General features: G+C 40.4%; 1 protein-coding gene across 7 annotated transcripts in view; it reads right to left on the reverse strand.

Moving 5' to 3' along the window:
- phactr4a (phosphatase and actin regulator 4a) overlaps nucleotides 1–22,347 on the reverse strand; it is a 41,870-nt gene that overhangs the window by 17,474 nt on the left and 2,049 nt on the right. Inside the window, exons 2-7 of one of the 7 annotated variants that reach the window (XM_051955213.1) lie at nucleotides 19,150–19,263; nucleotides 16,618–16,662; nucleotides 5,482–5,652; nucleotides 5,318–5,398; nucleotides 3,846–5,216; nucleotides 1,136–1,513 (exon numbers count right to left, since the gene is read on the reverse strand). In XM_051955213.1, coding sequence (XP_051811173.1) covers nucleotides 1,136–1,513; nucleotides 3,846–5,216; nucleotides 5,318–5,398; nucleotides 5,482–5,652; nucleotides 16,618–16,630 — 2,014 coding nt within the window. In that variant the 5' untranslated portion in view covers nucleotides 16,631–16,662; nucleotides 19,150–19,263. Of the gene's footprint in view, nucleotides 1–1,135; nucleotides 1,514–3,845; nucleotides 5,217–5,317; nucleotides 5,399–5,481; nucleotides 5,653–7,424; nucleotides 7,484–12,165; nucleotides 12,480–16,074; nucleotides 16,216–16,617; nucleotides 16,663–19,149; nucleotides 19,264–22,347 lie in introns of those variants that run through there. The other 6 variants (XM_051955212.1, XM_051955211.1, XM_051955209.1 and 3 more) reach the window with 6 other exon arrangements.

The raw sequence follows: 22,347 nt of genomic DNA on the forward strand, positions 1-22,347 counted from the left end.
GTGACTGACAGGAAATTCAAAACTTTGTAGTATAAACTTCATATCAGGCAACTGATGCAGCAATGTCAGGTGGGCCTTTGCAAAGCACATGGCAGAACAAAGCATTGAAAAGCCTAAAAGCAAACAGACGAGACATACAAAGTCACTCTTGACAAAATCATGATTACAAGACGACGATTCTCATTTAAACATTCACAGACAATTTGTCGAGTAGTTTCCTTACCAACTATGAAACGGCTTCTCTGTGGACATGTGGGCACTGTCTCCATGTCCACTACAACTTAACTATGTCAGCGACAACTGAAACCTTGTACTACAAAGTAACATTTCATCTAGTGCAGTATGCAAACAAAACTGAAGAAAAAATTGAAAGAAATTAAGAGGCCTTCCACCTGCTACTTCGATGAAAAAGATAAAAGTAATGTATGTGATCACATGGGACCGAGCCATCAAATGATACAGTATTACTTCATTAATAATAGTGCAAGTAATAAGTTGTGTATACTGAGGTGAGGAGGTCATAAAAATTCCATCTGGTGAAAATATTTTGAAGAAGTCAATATCTAAACACTTACTAGTAACAGCTTTCTGTAAAAAAAACAAACAAGTGTTGGCAGGGACAATTGTTAGGTGAATGCATAACAAAACTACAGTTGTGACTTATACAATTTCAAGTGGAAACTGTCCAGCACAACACAGAACATGTACAATCGTGCATTTCTGACTGACTGATTTAGCAAGGGCTGTGCAGGCTCACATCACTTACTTACCCAAAAGGCACTCAGTACAGTAGGAAAGTGTGGGTTTTCTGGTCATCTTTATTAGAGAAACAACTTCACAAGCATATGAGCCCCACAAGCAACATAGCTATTACTGAATGCAGCTGTAACTGTATTTTTTCTGCCATAAGTGCCAAAATGGCATTTCTATATAACTCAAGAGAGGATGTGATGGATTAAATCCAGGATATCATACCCCTGTTTCTCAAAGATCTACTACAGTTTTGCTCTGCCTACAAGGCCTCTTTTGGGATAGTGTTTTAACCAGTAAGCAAAGACACAAAAAATCTGTTTATAGAGCGAGGTGAATTTTATGTGTGCAGGTAAACTGCAGAAGAAGGCGGGAACAAACTCACCAAGCAGTGCAGGGTTGCTGTTGCGGTTAGCGGGTTTGGGTGGAGGGACAGGTGGCTGCTTGGCATGGGGAGGGACAGGAGGCGGTGTGTCGGAGTCAGCTGAGGCGGCAGCAGCAGGGGAGAGCCGAGGAGGATCGTCTACTATTAGGGAGACCGTCCTCGGCGGCTTGGCTATAGCTACAGCAGCAGAAGACGAGGACGAGGAGGAGGTAGAAGAGGATGAGGATGAAGAAGAAGAGGGGGTTGGACTCCTGCCTGACTCAGTGGAAGCACTAGTGAGGAATTTGGGAGGGAGCAAAGCTTGTTTGGGTGGGGGAGGTTCCTGCTGTGAGTCTTGTGTTGGGTGAGGGTCAGGGGCGAAGCGGACACCAGCAGACTCTACAAAGGGGGACAGACACACAAACACATAGAGACATTAAAGGAGAGGTCACAACAAGGCTTCTAAGGTTGCTGTTTGGAATACCATGTAAACAGAAAACATAAAGGGGTCAACACACACACAAACACAATACAATGTTGAGAAAAAGGCTGAGGTGTCAAGCTCATAAAATACGCAAATCTTTCTGAGATTACCCAGAGGCAGGGAAATTGATCAAAGTCCTACAGTAGGAGAGGCAACAAGAGGATCTTAGGTTCACACAGTAGACATGGAAAAAGATCAAAGATGCACAGGGGGGTTTGTTTTTCTTCTTCTGTTTTTCATCTTCAGCTAAATCCATGTATCAAAGCCCAGTATTTACTGTCTCAACATCAATCCTTTACCCAGAATACTTCAAAACAGCACCATCAGGTGGCTGTCTGCAGTGAACATGTTGCTATTTCACTATAGCAAAACATCGACAAGCTTATTATTTACAAACTGGTAAATAATGGTCTGTCAACATATCGCGGTTCACTTTTCGCAGTCTCGCTGTATCGCAGATTTTTAAATTGTATTTATCTAATTTTGTATTGCAGATTTTTCACTATATCGTGGGATTTTGCATTATAAAGTTATTTTTATCTATTTATTATTTTAGTGACTAAACATTTTTTGTCTGAAAAAATTTGAAAATGAGATTTAAAGCATATTAAATCAAAATAAAATGCGTAGCGCAAAGCACTGGGTGCTGACTGGCTCAGCGACTATAACGTCAGTCTCCTCCGTCTATAGCATGTGTTCTGCATCTCGCCTTATTAATTTCGCATCATCTGATTTCTGTGCATATTGTTTGCTTTTGCGGTGTTGTATTTTTGTGAAATTTTCATAAAATTTTTTTGAAGCCCTACAATGTCGATCAAATGTTCTTTCATACGTGTTTTCATGCTTGGCCAACAACACAGATTTTGCCAGAAAACAACATTATGACATGGGACCAATCCACAGACAGACAAACAGCCTAAAAACATAACGCCTCCAGCTACTGCTTGTACTGATGCAGAGGTACAAAAATGAGTTGTTTCTTTACTAGCACAGAGTGTGTGTTAGCTCAAATGTCTGCCTAGCAGATAAAACTGTTTTATCTACTGTCTCTGGTGAATAACATGAATTGTCTTGTCGGCTGAAAAAAATATTGCATGGAAAGTCTATCTTCATCTGAAACCCAAAAGAACAGATATTATGTCTGTCATAGTAATCTGGAAACCAAAGCATTTGACATGGATAACTTAAAGAGACAAACAAGACACGTTTTATTTTAATTATTCAGGCATGGATTCCGTCACGAACTAGAAAGTTGGATTAGTATAACAAAAGTGTGTGCTCTGTCTGAAAAAAGCTCTGCTATGTCACAAGAAGATATACATTTTTGCATTCCTGTAGAAGTCTGTGGACCATTGTCTAATTGTTTTCCTGATCTTAAATGAAAAGTAGAGCTTTTTTGCAACACTAGTTTTGTCACACAGTGGAAAAAAAAAAAAAAAAAGATATCAAAGCATTTTCTGACAACACTCAAAATGCTTTTTTTCCATTCGCACGTTTCATTTTTCTTGATAGGGAAGCCGCTATATTGGGTTAAAATTAAACCACACCTTTCAACACTAATTGCAAGCTTGGTGGTTTAACTCCCCGCCCCTCCACATGTCGAAATGTTCTTGGGCAAAACACTTAACACAAAGTCGCTCCTGGCAGCCGGAAAGCACCTTGCATGACAGCTCTGTCACCACTGGTGTTCGAATGTGTGAAGGGATGAATGAGAAACATCCCTCATCTGTGATTATATCTGAAACTTACCGAGTTAAACTGCCTTACAATTAATCATTATCATCCCTAGCTGGTCTCAGACATATAGCCCTAGTTAGTAAAGAAATGCAAATAGGAGGAAAGATACAATTTTTTTTTAACACAATGTTTCACCCTAGTCTGTAAGTTTGCAGTCTTCATAGTCAAGCAGAATTTGTGGTCAAACTTTATTTTGATAAAAGCCATATGCCTAAACGGCAGTCTCAGACACCTTAAAACTGTTTTGAACCATTTTTCAGGACAAAAAGAAACCGATAATATTAAAGGAGAAGCAAGGATTATAGTTTTTACTGGTTGAAAAGAGCAGAAAAAGCAGTATGTGTGTGTTTTCACTGGAAACGCTGTAATAAAAGGCGTGTCAAAAGGTGTGCCAGATGATGAGAACTGATTTTTCTAAACTTCTTTTGGAAAAGCCAGCAACTTGTACATTTTGAGAAACGACACGGGTGAGGGCACCAACAACAATGCAGCACAAGAAAGAGATCTTACCAGAACGTTCTCTGAACTCTGTAGCTGGGCTGTATCTGGGCAGGGTAGTCCGTCGGTCAGCCTCGGAGGCAGGTCGCGCCCTCTTGTTTTCCTCCGAGGAGCTTTTCTGTAGAGGAGGCCGTAAGTCCATCTCGGAGACAGGCCTGACTGCAGGCCGTGACTCATCCCCAGAACGCTGAGGCCCTGGCCTCTCTCTCCTCTCCTTCTCTTCCTTCTTCTCCCGATCATCTCGTCGCTCTCTTTCATTTCTCTTGGCCCAGTCATCAAATTTGTCTCTGTCCTCTCTCCTCTCTCTGTCTTCTCGTCTGTCCCTGTCATCTCTCCTATCTCGATCATCTCTTTCTGCTCGAACATCTTTCCTCTCCCTGTCTTCTCTCTCTCTGTCATCTTTCCTGTCATCCCTGTTGTCTCTCCTTTCTCTCTCATGCCACCGATCTCTATCTTCTCTCCTGTCCCTGTCGTCCCTCCTTTCTTTTTCATCACGCTCCCTCCTTTCCCTCTCATCCCGATCTCTCCGTTCTCTGTCATCACGATCTCGGCGCTCTCTCTCATCAGGATCATTCCTTTCCCGCTCGTCCCGATCCCTCCTTTCCCGCTCGTCCCATTCTCTCCGTTCCCTCTCGTCCCGATCCCTCCTTTCCCTCTCGTCTCGATCCCTCCTTTCCCTCTCGTCTCGATCCCTCCTTTCCCTCTCGTCTCGATCCCTCCTTTCCCTCTCGTCTCGATCCCTCCTTTCTCTCTCGTCTCGATCCCTCCTTTCCCTCTCATCCCGATCCCTCCTTTCCCTCTCATCTCGATCCCTCCGATCTCTCTCATCCCGATCCCTCCCATCCCGATCTCTCCGTTCCCTATTGTCTCTGTCAGTCCTTTCATCTCTCCTCTCCCTGTCATCTCTCCATTCTCGTCTTTCTCTAAAGTCTCTGTCCTCTCTCCGGTCAGCTCCCCCATCCCGTTCCCTTTCATCTCGCCAGTCCCTTCTTTCCAGGTCTTCCCTGTCCTTCCTTCCTCTGTCCTCCCTGTCATCTTTGCCATCTCTTCTTTCTTCCCTGCGGTACCTATCTTCTTGTGGAGGTCCTCGGGGTAAAGATCCCCCTCTTTTATCAATATCTGAGGGCAGGCGGCTTCGTTTGTCCACATCCACAGAGAGCCGTGCATGAGTGTCCACGTCCAAGGGTGCCCGGTTACTTCGGGAAGCGTCAGATGGTGCCCTGTTTCGACGTTCATCTCCCTGGGGTGGCCTGAGGGAGCTCACCTTGGTGTCAGACTCCCCTCGAGACACTCGCACCCCCGCTTCCGACACCCTGTCTACATCCATTGGCACAGGATGCCCATTTTTCATTGGAGCTTTGGAATGGTTCACATCATTACTCTCTGTCCAATACAGACAAAAGCAGTACAATAAGTGCCATAAAGCATAGAGGTAGTACATCTACAGAGTACTATTTAACATAAACTACTACAGCTACACCTACCATTCTCTGGGATGTCCTTTAGAACCCCTCTTGCAATCAATTCTTGGCGAGTTTTCCTAACCGAAATCTTTCTTTCCAAAGCTGAAAAAGAAAAGCACACAGACAAATTAAGCTTGATGCAATGCACACAACAGGTAAATGCTAAATCCTTGCAGCAAGCATACCTATAGATGTCTCAGTAAACTTCTCACTTGGTTTCTTCTTTCTCCATTTCCAGGGCTTGAAGATCCTCCCCATTTTGGAGAACTTGCCTTTGCGTTTGGTTGGAGGCGTTCCCCCACCAGAGTTTCCTTCTTCACTCCCTGTTGTGCTCCGTTGGAGGTCAACCTCATCATCTGCATGAACATTAGATAGTGGAAAACAAACAACTGAGTTTAGCTAATGGAAAGTATTTTTAAGTGAAGCAAATCATCAGCAAAAAGTCTCATTTGATGAGATTGGGTCGTTGGGCCACTACAACTTCACAATGATAGATGCACTGGGTATTCTAGTCGCATCTGCCAGGAATCTCTGTGTACCCAGAAGGCAAAAGCAACAATGTAACACATACAGAGATCAACAACATGCTCTTAAGCCAGTTATACCCGTTTTAAAATCTGACACACAATATTGCAGTAATAGCACGTTCAAATTGATCGCTTACACTGTTGGCTCACACATTTATTTACACACACCATTCAGTGTGAATGTGACGTGACTCGCTACTACATTGCATTGTTAAATCCCCATTATCTCTCCACTTATCAGACAGTTCACAGTTTCTATTACAAACGGGGCACGGAGGAATTTAATCTGCAGTCCTGAGAGCACACATTCTCATGACAATTGCTAGTGGCCTGTGACAATAGCAAATACCACAGTTCAAGAATTTTCTGCCTGAGTGCGAGGTTAGCAGCAAGGCCTTAATAACAGACTGTGATGACAACAATATTAATGCTAAAAAAACACCTTTCAGGTCTTTCTATAGACTATCAATCAAGTATGGTAAAGCAGCATTATATCCAAAACATCAGGCTGAGACACAGGTCAAGATCAGCTTGATATATTAGCTAATCAGTGGTATGGTTCAACCTACTTTGAGAGCTTTCTCACAGCAGTAATGTGTTTGTAAGAAATTATTGCTGAATTAGTATTCTGACAACAAACACTACTCAAAATAGGCACCAAAACAAATCAGTCCAGTCATATTTTAACTGACTGAATCAGTGAGAGGTTAACAGTCTCTTAAAGTGAATTTAATAACCTACCCTGTATATACCAACTTTTAATGTGTATATATTTTTTATCTTGCCCCTAGTTATGTGTGGTATTTAAGACATTTAATAACTGACTCTGAATAAGCCCTATTGAAATCCATATGCTGTAATTGCAGGTCATGCCACCTTCATGCTGCTACACATACTGCTCAGTGTAGCCACCCTAATCAGTAAATTTTATCTTCCTGCACATTAAGTTGTGAAACAGTTCCTCCCTCCTCCCTGCACTTAAACTGCCGGCCTTCAGTTTGGCTCTTTGCTTGCTGCCATGAAGTGCAATGTTGAGTAACTGACTACTGCCTTTCGACTCATCACCTAAGAATTATAATAGTGGTTTCACACCCATTTACTGTTGTTCTACTATTTTCAAAAGCATTAGACTAACTCTGGGATTCTGAGTCATGGTCTCCGTCATAGTTATGTACTTGCTTAGATTATTCCCCCCATAAATCTTTTTTTTTTCATTATTTATCTCCATGCTGTTGTAATCAAACTGAAACCAAGAATTTTAATGGCTTGGATTTCATGGTGATGTGACGAATGTAGAGGATGGTCTTATATCACTGTCAACACTTCTGTGGGAAAAAAAACCCAACATAAATTAACACCACCCTGTAAGTAGTAACAGAAGAAGTGGTAGGCAGTGCATTTGGATCAGCCAAGTTTAGAGGCTATATTCTTTGTTACGACCAGTAACTTAGCTAGCAGCTTAAAGCCTGAGCTTGTCCCTATATAAGTCTAACCTTGTCACGGTTCCAGCCAGAAAAGACGGACTGCTGTTTTTATCTTAGATTATTGTCAGTGAACTCTCAAAGTTAGGGCTTAAACCTGCGTTTTTAAATCCAACTTACCCAGAAAGTCTTTGGTTTCTCTGAAGCACATTAAATCTGTACAACACAGACATGTTAAACTCAGCCAAAGGTTGCAGAATAAATGGCATTTGATACCACATAATTATAATATCAAATCAGTCATCAGTCAATTCATTATCACTACAATGCTCACAGGCTGAGAAAATGCAAGGTGTAGTTGACAGAATGGAAAACTAGGTCAAATAAAACGAAACAAGAAAGATATCCCTCTACTAATACAAGAAATCTGCATGTGTGTTCTTCGCCGTTCTTGACAGCTGTTCATCTGATCTGCCTAAACTTGGCCTGCATATCACTGGGGAAGTTGTTTGGACAAGCGGTTCAAGAAACATTTAAAGATACATTACAGAGCAGTCACGGCGGTGCAAAGATGATCAAAGCATGGATTTCCCTAAAGAACAAGCTACAGCTAAAACACTTTGCACGCAATCATTTTAAGTGTGGGAGTATTTCAGACAGTGACCAACAATGTGGTGCTCTGTAAGTGCTGTAAACTGGAAGTGGCTTATCACACCAGTACAACTGAAGGCATCCCTGAGCGCTTTATGGAGACTAACAACAAACAGCACAATCCTGTTTACTTTTTGTCTCCAGCCAAGCATATTATAGGATGTCAGGATTATCAACACGTGGTAGTATTACTTAACATAGAGGGTCAAATTGCTTCTTCATTACCTCATATACAAAGTCATGTCAGAACCAGTGCAGTTTTACCCCATATATCGTCCCATGTCAATATTCGGACATTTTTGAGGTTGTATTGAACGTATTTTCTATCATTATTATTGGCCATGTATGAGTGAGAAAATGAACAAGTTGTTTTAGTTATTTTCTTTTCCCCACATTGATGCAAAAATTTGCTAGAGATTACAGTAACTGCATGTCACTGCAGTGATGAAGTTAATTTGTGTCATAACCATTTTGAAGCTTAAGTCAAATACTTATGTAAGAACAATGATATTCTAGCTCAAGGAAAGAATCGTTATGGCAGAGTGATAAAATTAATCTATGCAGCCTTTTGAAAATGAGATCTACTACTTTTTTGATCAGGCATCTGTGTTATTAATGTTAATAACACTGGATCACAGCAGTGACATAAGTGTCTGATAATAATGACTAGATGATTAAAATGTTTAAATAAGACAATTTTTTATATTTAATTTGAGTAAGCTCATCAGAATAATAACATACAAATAAAAATATTATAATAATATTGTACATTATATTAATAAAAAATATAATCACTGGGTCAATCAATAAAACAGTGCTCACAGTAAATTAATTGTTGGGTGTAGCTCCTGTGTAATAATACTCAGAGTCATGTATAGAGAGGATTGAGTTAACATTGTCTTTCTGTAGTGCTGGGTATACCAAATGAGGCATCAGCTGTTTTGAGCTCTAATATCAGCGTTCTGAGAACTCCGAACAGTAAGTGTTGAGTGTGAAGTAGTCTGTGTAAGAGGTTGGTCAATAATACTGAGAGAACCTCAAGAAGCAATATTGAAGGCGAAGCACTGCAGTGAGATAAGATGCCAGACAAGGTGAAGCACTGGGATCCTTTCACAAACACCACAACTGACTGATTTCAGCTGAACAACATCTGGCAGAGGAAGGGATAACCTGTCACATCGAACACTGACCGGTATTGTTCTGTAAGCTGCTGGTTTGTCACACGTGTTAAACCGAGAAATTGAAAATGGATTGCTACCGCGAACAATCACTACAAAAATCACATCTTGAGGATGAGTTTTCCAGAGCCAAAGATAAATGTAGTCAGTGTTAAGATTAAAAAAAGGAAAGCTCAGGGTCCTTTGAAAAAAAGAATTATATTAAATGTCAGTTATGATTAATGCAATACCCATAATCACCAAAAGAATTGAATCAGTCAAGAACATGAGAGCTGATAGGGTTGAGAATTTAGATATCAGAGTTTAGACAGTTTGTTTCCTTGTAAGAGGAGGTGCCAATCTATCAATACTGGCAATATTATGAATATGCTATTGTTAACACTCTGTGCTGACAAAATTTTGTCCTACAATTGTTAATTAACATTTTCCCCAGATACAAACATCTTCTATTCCATAAAAGCATGCCTATATCTATATGTTCCACAGGGTACAGATCATTATTCTCAGAGTTTTCCATGTGATATAGTCTGACCGTGTTAATGTGGCTGCTTGTGCTACTGTTGGGATAACGTGTTCACAGTGGGGCAACTGCAATCTAAACAAATATTGTGGACATAAAGCATGAGTTTTTCATGTGTTGAGTAGAGCAGAGTAAAAAGGTGCCTGTATATGATCTATGGGACAGTATTACAGTAGTGTTCACCTTCCAATGAAAGCTATGTGTGGGTAGCAGACCTTCTTAGTAATATCTAAATGGGTAGAGCTCTGTTCTGCAGAACTGTCAAGTTCTGCAGAACTGTCAAGTTCAGTTCCACTTCTCAACTTCTCATATAAAAGACTAAAAATTGATTTCACTCTTCTGGATTGTACACACAGAACGCACAAAATCCATTGTGTGGCATTAACCTCAATTTCGGAAGTCATGGTTTGGTACATTTTGGTCCAGTAGAGATAAGAAACGATAAAAACTTAAAAATTCAGGAACTCCAATCTTCTTCTGACTCGGACCCTTTTTGTTGCACATTTCTCATGGAATTCTCCCTTCCTTTCACTATCGGCATCTTCATTTTTAAAAAAATCCCTTTCATTGCAGTAAACAACAACCACCTCCGAGCAGCAACCTACACACTGAAAATGGCAAGTTTTGACGAGAATTCGAGTCACGGGGGGAAAGGCCTGCCTGCTTGGTTCTTTCATGAATTAACCCTCTTCATAACATGCTTGCGCTCTTGCGTGCAAATGTTAAACCAAAACAATCGATGATTTACATCTGCTGGAGGAAGCAACTACAGACTGCGATCAACCCAAAAATATGTTCGACTCATCCACTACACCAATGGTAGATCCATGAGAAGCTACAAACTATTGTTAGGCTACATTGTGTTATCACATGCCAGGATAGAAGGATTTGGAATGATCACCACTTTGTATTTGCACTTGATACATTTGTATTGCTGGACAAAAGACATTTTCAGTCCTCTCTATTTCTAGCCGTGGTTGTGCCAGAGTGAGTAAAAATGTGGCAGGGTTAGGGATAGTAATAAGATAATAATTAATCGATTGTTGAAAAATAACGGTAAAATTAGCTGGCCCTTCTTTCAGTCCTGGTTACCTGACATTCAAATGATGACCCACTACTGCCAGAAAAAGAAAACGTCCATTCACAATGCGCTGAATTATTCTGTCCAACTTCCATATGATGCAATACAGGCTACTGGAGGCATGTGTGAAATCTTGTGCTGAAATGCAGGCACACCGGGGTCGGTGAACTCTGCGTAGATCACTGGTTCTCTCACAGCTATTCCTGACACCAGTGAATTCTTAACTGGGAGGGGTAGGGTGGCAAACACTGGGAGAACACCGATGTGGCTTGGCTGAAACAGAAGCAAACTGTGATAGGGTGACCTTGTGTTACTGTTTGGCACGATAATTGGAGATGGCCGCTATTCTCAGCACACAACTCGTGGCGTCAAACTCCAACAGATGAGGTGGTGGTGGAAGAAAAATGAAAACTTACAATGCTCAGAAGAAACACTACGGTATAAGCTACAGGTTTGAATGTTTAAACTGGCTATGTAGAGAAAAGCTGTTCCAATATTAACTCTTAACTGTAGTCACAGCACATGGTTCTGTAAATGTTCAGCCATTCAAACTCTGCGGACTAATAAAAGCATTAGAGCTGGACTAGGCAGCTGACACTAATGCACTCCCATGGGTACTCCCATGGGTAAGCTATCCATAGGACTCATGCCAATCACATGACATGTTGACACCAACATGTCACGAATAACACACTAGAGGCAAAAATACATCTTGCAATGAGAGCAAATATGTAACGGAGAGAATGTTCTCATGTTACTTGTTCAATGTAAAATGTTAGGAGAGAAACTACACAGTAACAGGAGGAGCAAATACTGATCCGATGCAGCAGGCCACGACCAACACATTAGTGTCAGGAAATATGAGTTTGTGATGGTATGCATAAGAAAGGAGGCAATTCAGCATTACATAGATGCTGAATTCCAACGGCTGCAAGCTGTATTATTACCAAGAATTGTAGGTGTGCAAATACAAATTCTCCTATTGACAGCAAAAACCAGTTCTAAATGTTTGAACTGTTATTAGCATAACCACAGACAGAGGTTTTGTAGACCTGTGGATGACAAGTTGACGTGACAAGTCCAGTCTCTGAGTTAAAACATGTGGAGAGCCAGTATCAGTTTGTGCCTTGTACCCCTCAAATCTTGTTTTTCAGATATGCTCCTACAGGGAGATGAGTACTGTGTGCAGACAGAGAGAGGTTTGTGTGGTTTGTACATTTCACAATCACCACATTCCATCTGCATGCATTCTTCTACACCTGTCTGTGCCTGCCGCCTTCCAGTTTCTCTCTGCTCTGAAAACACCTGCTCATATTTACTCTATTCTCTTTGGTGGCTTTCCATTCTTTACAAATGCAAATACCTCTGCCACGTTGTTTCTTCATCCAAAAATCAGTCAAAATTACAAGAGGTTCTTTCCACCATTGGTGCTCGGACCCTAATTATGTTCATGGCAACCATTAAGTGCTGAGCTCCTGGCCTTGGACTCACCCGTGTTGTTCTGGGCTGGTTGCTGGGCCACAGTCTCGCTGCTAGCACTGTGTCCCATGCTATGGCTTCTGTCCCTGCTGGCCTGCCAGGCGCTGCCTCTCCTGAGGCCCGCGGCAGGAGAGGAAAACCTAAAGCCACCTTATCCTTCTCCAACCAGACAGAGCTCCTGTAACTCAAGACCGTCTTGACTGCTCACTTGTGTCGTTCAGTCTCTCTTGTCTCTACAGTCTTGCCCTCCCCCTCCCTTCAGCCTGTGTTATTTGGTCTCTCCCTCCCTTCTTCCCTCCTTCGTCTTCTCGCTTTAAAACACAAACACACTCACTCCCTCAGTTCTTAAGTCCCTCCCTTCCTGGAGCACTGACTTCATAAATAAGGTACGCCAATAAGGTAATCCGGCAGTCTTAGATGCCTTTCATTCTTGAGAGCAGATTTTTTGGGGGGCAAAGTTCACAGCAGGCGAGCTTTGAGGCTTGGCCGGTCCAGCCCACAAGCCTTGAGGGATTTGCAATGCAATGGGGGGCCCCCCGCGAGCACCATTTTACAGACTGACAAAACACTACTCCCTGAAGGGCGATGGGCAGGCTCTTATGGGTGAGGTACACACGTGGACAAAATTGTTGGTACCCCTCAGTTAAAGAAGGAAAAACCCACAATTCTCACTGAAATCACTTGAAACTCACAAAAGTAACAATAAATAAAAATTTATTGAAAATTAAATAATCAAAAACAGCCATTACTTTTGAATTGTTGATTAACATAATTATTTAAAAAAACAAACTAATGAAACAGGCCTGGACAAAAATGATGGTACCTCTATAAAAGATTGAAAACTATCTGACCAGAGTGACATGATTAACTCAGGTGTGTCATTTAATTGACATCACAGGTGTTTCCAAACTCATAATCAGTCAGTCTGCCTATTTAAAGGGAGACAAGTAGTCACCCTGCTGTTTGGTGAAAAGGTGTGTACCACACTGAACATGGACAACAGAAAGCGAAGGAGAGAATTGTCCCAGGACATCCGAAAAAAATTTATAGACAAACATCTTAAAGGTAAAGGCTATAAGACCATCTCTAAACAGCTTGAAGTTCCTGTGACAACAGTGGCTCATATTATTCAGAAGTTCAAGACCCACGGGACAGTAGCCAACCTCCCTGGACGTGGCCGCAAGAGGAAAATTGATGACAAATTGAAGAGACGGATCGTTCGAATTGTATCCAAAGAGCCCAGAGCAACCTCCAAAGAAATTAAAGGTGAACTCCAAGGCCAAGGTACATCAGTGTCAGATCGCACCATTCGTCGTCGTTTGAGCCAAAGTGGACTTCATGGGAGACGACCAAGGAGGACACCACTGCTGAAAAAAACTCATAAAAATGCGAGACTGGAATTTGCAAAAATGCATGTTGACAAGCCACAAAGCTTCTGGGAGAATGTCCTTTGGACAGATGAGACCAAACTGGAGCTTTTTGGTAAGGCACATCAACTCTATGTTCATAGACTCAAAAACCAAGCATACGAAGAAAAGAACACTGTCCCTACGGTGAAACATGGAGGAGGCTCAGTAATGTTTTGGGGCTGCTTTGCTGCATCTGGCACAGGGTGTCTTGAAAGTGTGCAAGGTACGATGAAATCTGAAGACTATCAAGGCATTCTGGAGAGAAATGTGCTGCCTCGTGTCAGAAAGCTTGGTCTCAGTCGCAGGTCAGGGGTCTTCCAACAGGACAACGATCCAAAACACACAGCCAAAAACACCCAAGAATGGCTGAGAGAAAAGCGTTGGACTATTCTAAAGTGGCCTTCTATGAGCCCAGATCTGAATCCCATTGAACATATGTGGAAGGAGCTGAAACATGCCATTTGGAGAAGACACCCATCAAACCTGAGACAACTGGAGCTGTTTGCTCATGAGGAGTGGGCCAAAATACCTGTTGACAGCTGCAGAACGCTCACTGACAAATACAGAAATCGTTTAATTGCAGTGATTGCCTCAAAAGGTTGTGCAACAAAATATTAAGTTATGGGTACCATCATTTTTGTCCAGCCCTATTTCATTAGTTTGTTTTTTTAAATAATTATGTTAATCAACAATTCAAAAGTGATGGCTGATTTTGATTATTTAATTTTCAATAAATTTTTATTTATTGTTACTTTTGTGAGTTTCAAGTGATTTCAGTGAGAATTGTGGGTTTTTCCTTCTTTAACTGAGGGGTACCAACAATTTTGTCCACGTGTGTAACTCGAGAAGTGGAAGGTGAGCCGGGCCAAGGTGGAGCTCAGTAGCAGAGAAGCGGAAGTGACACAGTGCAGGTGTCCAGTGACTCTAGGGATTGTCCTTTTAAACCCTGACATGTTGTGCAAACTGATGACGTTTTACTTGATGTTAGCTTTTACAGCTTCAGCTCCTCACTCATGTTCACGTGCAAATGCTTTTATTACACATTGGTCTAAGCCTCTTCTAGAAATAAAACCCATGTCTTTGAAAATTCCCTAAATCAAGGAACTAATTCAGGAACTGTTTAAGATTACATGTTGCACCTCTATAAATCCTCGTAAAATGCTGAAAGAGCAATGATTATGCAAACACAAGACAAAAACTAGACTGTCAAAAGATCTTAATCTCACTTGCATGCCCATGCAGGCCAGAGACCGAGCAGCCAGGCAGAACCTGAACATTTCTGTCAGAGCAGTGTGATTAGATTATACTTAATAAATGTTAGGCAGCTCGAGGAGCTCTTTATTCCATGTTAAGAGATAAACGTGGAAATTAGTAAAAAAGGATATCAAGATTTTTTTTCTACTGCTAATCAGACAGTCTGGAAGTCTGCACAAAAGGACAAGACAGCGCCGTATAATTACTTGTTCAAGACATTTTTTCCAATCACATGTGCGAGCAGAGGGATTCAATGGTAAAAATGGATTCTTTTTAACCTGCTACTGCGTTAGGATATAACACACTGAAATTTAAAATTGTTATCCTTTAAAAAATAACCAAATTAAGTAGAGGTTTGACAAGCAGCAACAGTAAACAATCCCTGTGCTTTCTGGACATTTGATACATCCCGAGAAGCTGTCTTCAAGATATGCAGCACTACTGCTGCTCCCTCTACAGTCCAATTACAGCTACAGCACGGCAGCAAAACTTTGACACAGGAATGCATGGAATGCAAGCCCACAAGTCAGCTTTTTGGTGCAAGGATGGTAATAAGGACAAGCATCTTTCAAATCATTGGTAAATAAACAGGGATGACATCCTTCACCATTTTCTGACCTATGACTTATGGTACTAAAATCCTTCCCACTCTTTCCACATAGCAGCAGCAGATGGAGACAAACACATTTTTTTCAGGCTTTTGAACTATTCTTAACTGACAACACGAAGAGCAGCTGAACAACAATGTGATGACTCACAGGCATACTGTCACTGCGTGTCATCGTGACAACCCCAAAACATGCAAATAATAATGTAATGTAACATGAAACATCATACTGGATGAGTTTTTGGATGAAAAAAAACAAAAAACAAAAACGAGGACACATGACACATTCTGGCTACTTGACAGCCCTATCTTCATATCAGAGAAACATCACTTTGAGAACAGAGCCCAGGAGGAAGTGCAGTTTATTTTTACTGCTTGGCCACAGGGACAGGCAAGGATGAGTGGATCAAGCTTACTTAATCTGTTCCTGTCATGGCCCAGATATCTAGAATGTGCTTATAGAGCCATGCCCTGCTCTATCATGGCATGTCAACAGCTAAAGCAATAACTGATATTTACTTTCAATACAGTCTCAAATGCTCTATTATATAAACAACAGACATAACAAAAGCCAAGATAGACCACTGCTGTTTAAAGGAACTGAAGTGTAACTGTTTTTACATTTAACATCCGGAAAACAGCTTTACTCACAAATATATTCAGACTGCACAGCCATCCCTGGTGATTCCCCACAGATGTCTCAACTACACAGAAACAGTTGAGCCTAGAAATAAAGATCCTCTGGACCGCGTCGGTGTATCGTGATACTCAGAAGTTGTTAAGTGATCGAGGTCACTGGTGAAATAGACACAAGGCCAAGCGTGGCAGAGCAGCTCCACTAACCTACAGGTGTGTCCTCTGGGTGAGGGCCAATCGGATAGCTGCAGTGATAAACAGCACAACGCGTCACACAGCCAACCCCTTAACAGACAGCTTCATAACCTAACACTGTGTGTGTTGATTCATCACTTTCTGTCATCATGATACTATGCCCCGGAAAAGGCCACTCTTGCAACAACCAACATATGCTGCAACCTTGAAATCAGATTCAGATTCAAACTGTTTAAAACAAAACATGTACCAAAAATATGATACAAATGGCATGTTTGAGGATCACATTGGAATAAAATGTTAAGCCAAACTTAAAATTTTCAAAATACATAGCGGAAGTAAAAAAGAAAAAGTTTTTCTTACCAGGATTTTCCATCACAGTGTCCAAAACTCAGCAGTCAGCAGTTCCTGTATGACACATATAAAAAAAACAATTCAACTGTAAACACAGGACAAATTATGTAACTAAAAAATTATCGTCTCATCTGAAACAATATGAACACATGCTTTACTTTATTATTCCTTTCACCTGCCATTCCTCAGGATACAATCTAGCCTAATTCACAGCTAATATGAAAATTGAATAAAATTGAAGATAATTTCCTGAGGTGGATGAAATCCCAGAGAAACTTTGGATCTTATAAAAACATCAGAAATTACAAAAGTTATTCCACTCAGTGAGGGTTCTGCACTTTCCATTACTACTCAGTAAATCAATGAATAACTCTCGGAGCGGTTCAGTAGATTAGATGTTTTCTGCAGCAAATGGGAAACAGATTGAAGCTGAACAAAAGCTCTGTTGTGTTTGCCAAAACAAAATAGTGCATTAATTACCTCAAACACTGACAAAAAAATCAATTCTAAGCTAAAAGGTAAATGAAGTCGTGTAATTCAGATTTTAAAAAAACAAAAGAAGTGAAAACAAAAGTCCCACTTAAGAACTTATCAAGCAGTTGCAGTGTTAAGGAAAATGTTCTTTCCCATGAGCTAAGGAACCAGTATTAAAAAAATGAAATGCACATTTAACACTTCAATATTGTTGATTAGTTCGCTGAGATGACATGCTTCATATAATAGGGCTATTTCAGATAGCTTAATCAAAATGCCTATTGTAAGAGACTCTGGCAATGTTTTGATTATGAATAATGACTTCTACACCTTAAAGACCTAATATTTTACGTGTAAAAGCAAAGATTCATGAATGTCCATAGGAGAAAGTCTATCAGAGAGTGACTAAGAAGACAAATAAATGAATTAAAACGCTTATTGATCCTCAGACGTCCAGAAAGAGTCCAAATTTGAGCTTGATGTCCCAAATATCAACATTTTAATTGTTCAACAACTATCAAACACCTCATTCAAAGGAATCAAAAACGTTAAGATGACTGTTGGAAGTGTGGAACCTGCTCTGTGGAACTTATCTCCCCCTCAGGGCGCTGAGAGTAATTACACCAACACTATTGACAAGTGCCTCAACACCAGTTGCTTCCGTTTCAAGACTGTAATCCTTCCATTGTTGGCTGAGTTTCATTTACAACTGAAGCATCAGAAATTTTTTGTGGTAAATTTTTTCCACCACAGTGCCCATGACACAATGAGCTGTTGTAGCCTACTGCACCACCAGTCATTGCTGGTTCCTATAAAATACATTGCTACTAGAATGCAAACATGGGAATGTTTCCACTGCAACCAGATTTAAAACTCTGGTCTACTGGAAAATACAGAGATACTACTTTGTGCTGTTGAGCTTAATCAGCAACTATTCTGTAAAGGACTTGCATGTAATGGACATGTATTTGTAAGTCCAACACTAGCTTTAAGCCAAATTTGTAGGATTCTTGATCACTCTGTACATCTCCAGCAGCAAAATGGCTCTCAAGAGGTCTCTGCAGAAGTCGTTTTCAATCTACAGTCTTATTTTTATATATCAATACATTTGTGGGTCCCAGCACATCGCACTGGAAATCATGCAAGATCCAGCATGGCTGTTAAGTGACACTAAAGTTTAGAAATACACTAACCTTTCTCATTACCTCCACATGCCAAGATGGTTGGGGTGTTTATATAAAATGCAAATGAAATGAAACAAAGAAGCTTGAGAAAATAATTCAAAGGATCTCTAGACATCACGTAATCACAGCATACTGCTGTCGCTGAAAAAAATCCCTCAACTCTAAAGAGCAAAACATAAAGTTAGTAAAACAGTAAAATATGTCTAGTTCAATAAAATCTGTGACAATCTACAGTTAATTTGGGAAGCAGTAATAAAGAGTGTTTCAGGGTAAGCTACTCTTTTCCATTATCAGGAAATTTTCTTTTTCTAAAATTAGATTTTAATGGGCCTTGCATAAGTTACAACGATAATGTATCTGTGCAAAGTCAAAAACAAGTCCTGCTTAAACCAGACCAACCTCATTAGCACCACACTGACTGGGGGTGGAGGCTCATATCGTCAAGATCAAGGACAAAGGAGCAGCTGACATTGACAAACTAAGAATTTGTGTTTTCTTTCCCAGAGAGCTTCACAGTAGCTATTCAAAAGATGGCCCTGCTTGCAATTGGTCAAAAGCAGTGGGTGCGGCTACATCATGACGTTACCAGAGGTTGGTCCTAACAGTATCAGGCTGCACTTTGGAATGTCAAGAGTCTCTAGAGAATAATCTCTGGTAAAACCCAACCCGTGTGACTGAATAGGCTGCACAATGTGTACATTGCAGAATAAAAGGGTGACTGTAAGCTAGGAGGCAAGTATTTGACCTTCTTATCAGGTAGACCATGTCAAGTTGTTCTATCAATTAAAAAAACAAAAACTTTTCTGTGAATTCAGCTGTAGTCCTGATGGAAGAAATTTACTTGAGCTACAAAATGCAGTCCTGTGGTCTGTGGTGAACTTACTTGTACTGAAGATCATTGATCAATAAAATCTTCCCCAGAAACGGTGTACTTGCAGTTGAGCTGTGACTTCCGGTTCCAGCTGTACAACTTGGCAGCAAAGTGATTGCAGCACACCTGTAAAATACAAGTACATAAACAAGATCGACTTCCTTCTTGGTAGTGAGCTTCTTTAAAAACCTGCTGACTAAACGGTTTATTCGATAAGCTTTTAGTTTGTACCATTTTTTTTAAAAATGTAGCACCAATCCTTTAGCCCAGGACATAGCCATAACCACTGACGAAGCACCTACAAGCTGTTGTACTTAATAACATACCTTTTACGTCACGTGTAAACTATGCCACCAGCTGTTCTATGAACTTTTACAGCACCGACAGCAGCTGGCCAACCCCTCTGCCTGGTCAACTTTGGTTCAGTCCAACTGGTTTGACAAGTCTTAGGCTATATTGTACACACCGCACATGCTCAACAGCTGCAGGCATGAAGGCACTGTATTCAGCTAGTCCTCCTCTCTAATGCGTTCACTCCTGATACACATCACCCTTAGCTTGTCCTTAAAATGTACGCAGGAAGCATCCTCTCTAGTGTAGAAGAATCAGAGCATGTCTACCTGACTTTTTCCCATGGATCAACACATTTAAGGCTGATCAAATGCATTTAAACTCTTAAAGTGAGCTGATCCACTATGCTGAGCTCCCAGTACAATAAACGCTGTAGATTTATTTACTGTAGAAGTACATAACACACAACAATTATGTATACATGCTCTTACAGCATATAAATATTATTTTACTGGCTTCATTTTAATAAAGTTGTAAACAGGAGGGTCATATAAATCAGGTGTTGAACAATTATTTTTGTTTTTGAGATTTCTTTTTTAATGAGCTACTAAGGCTCTAATGTGACGGTCTCTTTATTTGTAGCCACCACTTTGTGGTTAAGAGTGAAGGATGAAAACTGAAAAGTTCATTTTAATGAAGCGTAATAAAACACAAGGCATTTTGTTCTACTCTTCAAGCAGACTCCTAGATTTTCATTTTTATTGCAAATGTATGATACGCCGGTTCAAAATGATGAGCTAATCTCTTTTTCTGCTAATCATTGTCAAACAACAAAAAAATCCATATCAGTTTACCCACTAATATAAATTACTGGTGTGTATTGATCGCCAATAATTATGCAGTAGACAGTAACAGTGCATATGTAAAAGAGGAGCTGTTGGAACTACAGCTACTGCATACCAAACAATCATTTTGGCCGAATATCATCAGTATAAAATAATCATTAATCCAAATATCTAAAATCTGTGCTAAACCAATAAACTAAACCAACTGTATTTGCTTTATTTTATTCAAAAAAGGACACTCAATGTATTATTCATTATTTCAATCGAGCCTATAAAGACAGAGAAGTTGATACGCAGTTGAACTCACAAATAATTCACTAGATAAAGCTCAGGACAACTGCAACCCAATTCCGTTCTCAAATATCCTCCCTGTGCTGCTTCAGGCTGGCGGCAGAGCAAACACAGAGGCGAGTTAATGTGCACCAGTCTGTGTGCGTACATACAAGCGAGTAAACTGCAGGCAGTAGACTCAGTGCAGCATTGTAGTGCTGGAGGCCTCAGGACACCACGTGAACATGTCCAAACATACACAGGCTCACACCCCAGTCCTGTCATTATTTAACAGAGCATCCAAAGGTTGAGCCTGCCATCTGATTCAGCTTTGTTTCAAGTCAGCGCTGCCATGTTGGCTTGGTCAGTCTGCCTCACACTGTCAATCTGAGCTTAAGAAAGAGCTGAGAACAATTTAAAGAGCAGCAGGCCAAACAACAGCCAGATTTTCAGGTTTGGTAATAGGATCCAGCCGCGGTACATCAGCACTTTCACATGGGTGCAAGCCTACACCTTTGTTGTATCGTAAAAGGAGGTCATCTCTCACGCCTTCATACACGAAAGAGTTAAAATGGCTCAAGTGAGATATGAACTATTTAGGACAGAGCTTTTGATTGACATTTCAGCATGCATTAATTATGCAAAAATGTAAGTACACTGTTTATATAAAAATGCACAGTGTTAGAATAGATACTCATAATAGATACAGCTATCACCATTATTGCGGAGTTCTGTAGTTCACTTTAACAGCAAGATCACAGGATTTCAGTTGAACACAGCTGAGAACAGTTTGCAGCACAGGGCACGAAGCTGCATCGACTGCAGGCATCTAACACAAGCAATAACGTATTAAACATTGTAAAAAAAATAATAATCCTTGTCATTATAATAGTGAACTCATTTTAGGAATCGTGACCATCCTGAGTGCATGTGGTGTGTTATTTATAGTTTACATCTTTGATTTCCATGCTTCCATGGTTAAAAAAAAATTGCTGAGCTCAATTTTTCAAAATCTTCAACATCTTAGCGCTTATCTCCATTAATGACATCCGAGCTCAAATTTTGCATTAATCTCTTGTCTATGTGGGAAAAAAAAAAAGTAATTAGGTTTGCGCTCATTTTGCAAGAAAACAACAAAATCTGAGCTTTTGGTAACAATTTCTTACAATAAATCAAAGCACACTCTAGAAAGCCAGACTCAAATTTGCAGACACCAAGTGTCACCTCAGATCATGCTAATTGGCTCTGCCAGGCTAGTTGAGGATCATCCAAAAAAAAAAACCTTTTGCGCCTTTGTGTGCGTTTTCTTTCTTTTGGTATTTTATGTAAGATTACTTACACACACAATATGTTGTATTTATTGCTCAGTTTTTCAGAAAATAAATAAAATCAGTGTTCCTCGATGCAAATGCAAGCCTTGCTGTACTCATGTCAGGTGATGTGAAACTGGCTGTTGAGGTACTTTCTCTCTTTGATCTACTGTGGATTGGACTGCATCTAATTTGTGAGTTGCTTTGGATAAAAGTCTCTGCCAAATTAACAAATGCAAATGTATGTTAATTGCAAAATGCACCACTTCTTAGACTGTAACAACCAAGCACAGCCATTGAACTCACTGAGATTATTCAGATGAATGTGGAACCAAAGACACGTTCTTGTATAATCAAGCTGTAAACACACTTTGCACTGTTTTACATAACAGATCATATCGGTAAGCAAAGTCAACTTCTACGATTCCAGCAAGATAAATGATGCACTTTAACAAATGTTGGAGACATTTCATTCTATTTCCTACTAGACCTTA

This window comes from Acanthochromis polyacanthus, chromosome 11 (genome assembly GCF_021347895.1).
Source record: "Acanthochromis polyacanthus isolate Apoly-LR-REF ecotype Palm Island chromosome 11, KAUST_Apoly_ChrSc, whole genome shotgun sequence".
Taxonomy (NCBI): Eukaryota; Metazoa; Chordata; class Actinopteri; family Pomacentridae; genus Acanthochromis; species Acanthochromis polyacanthus.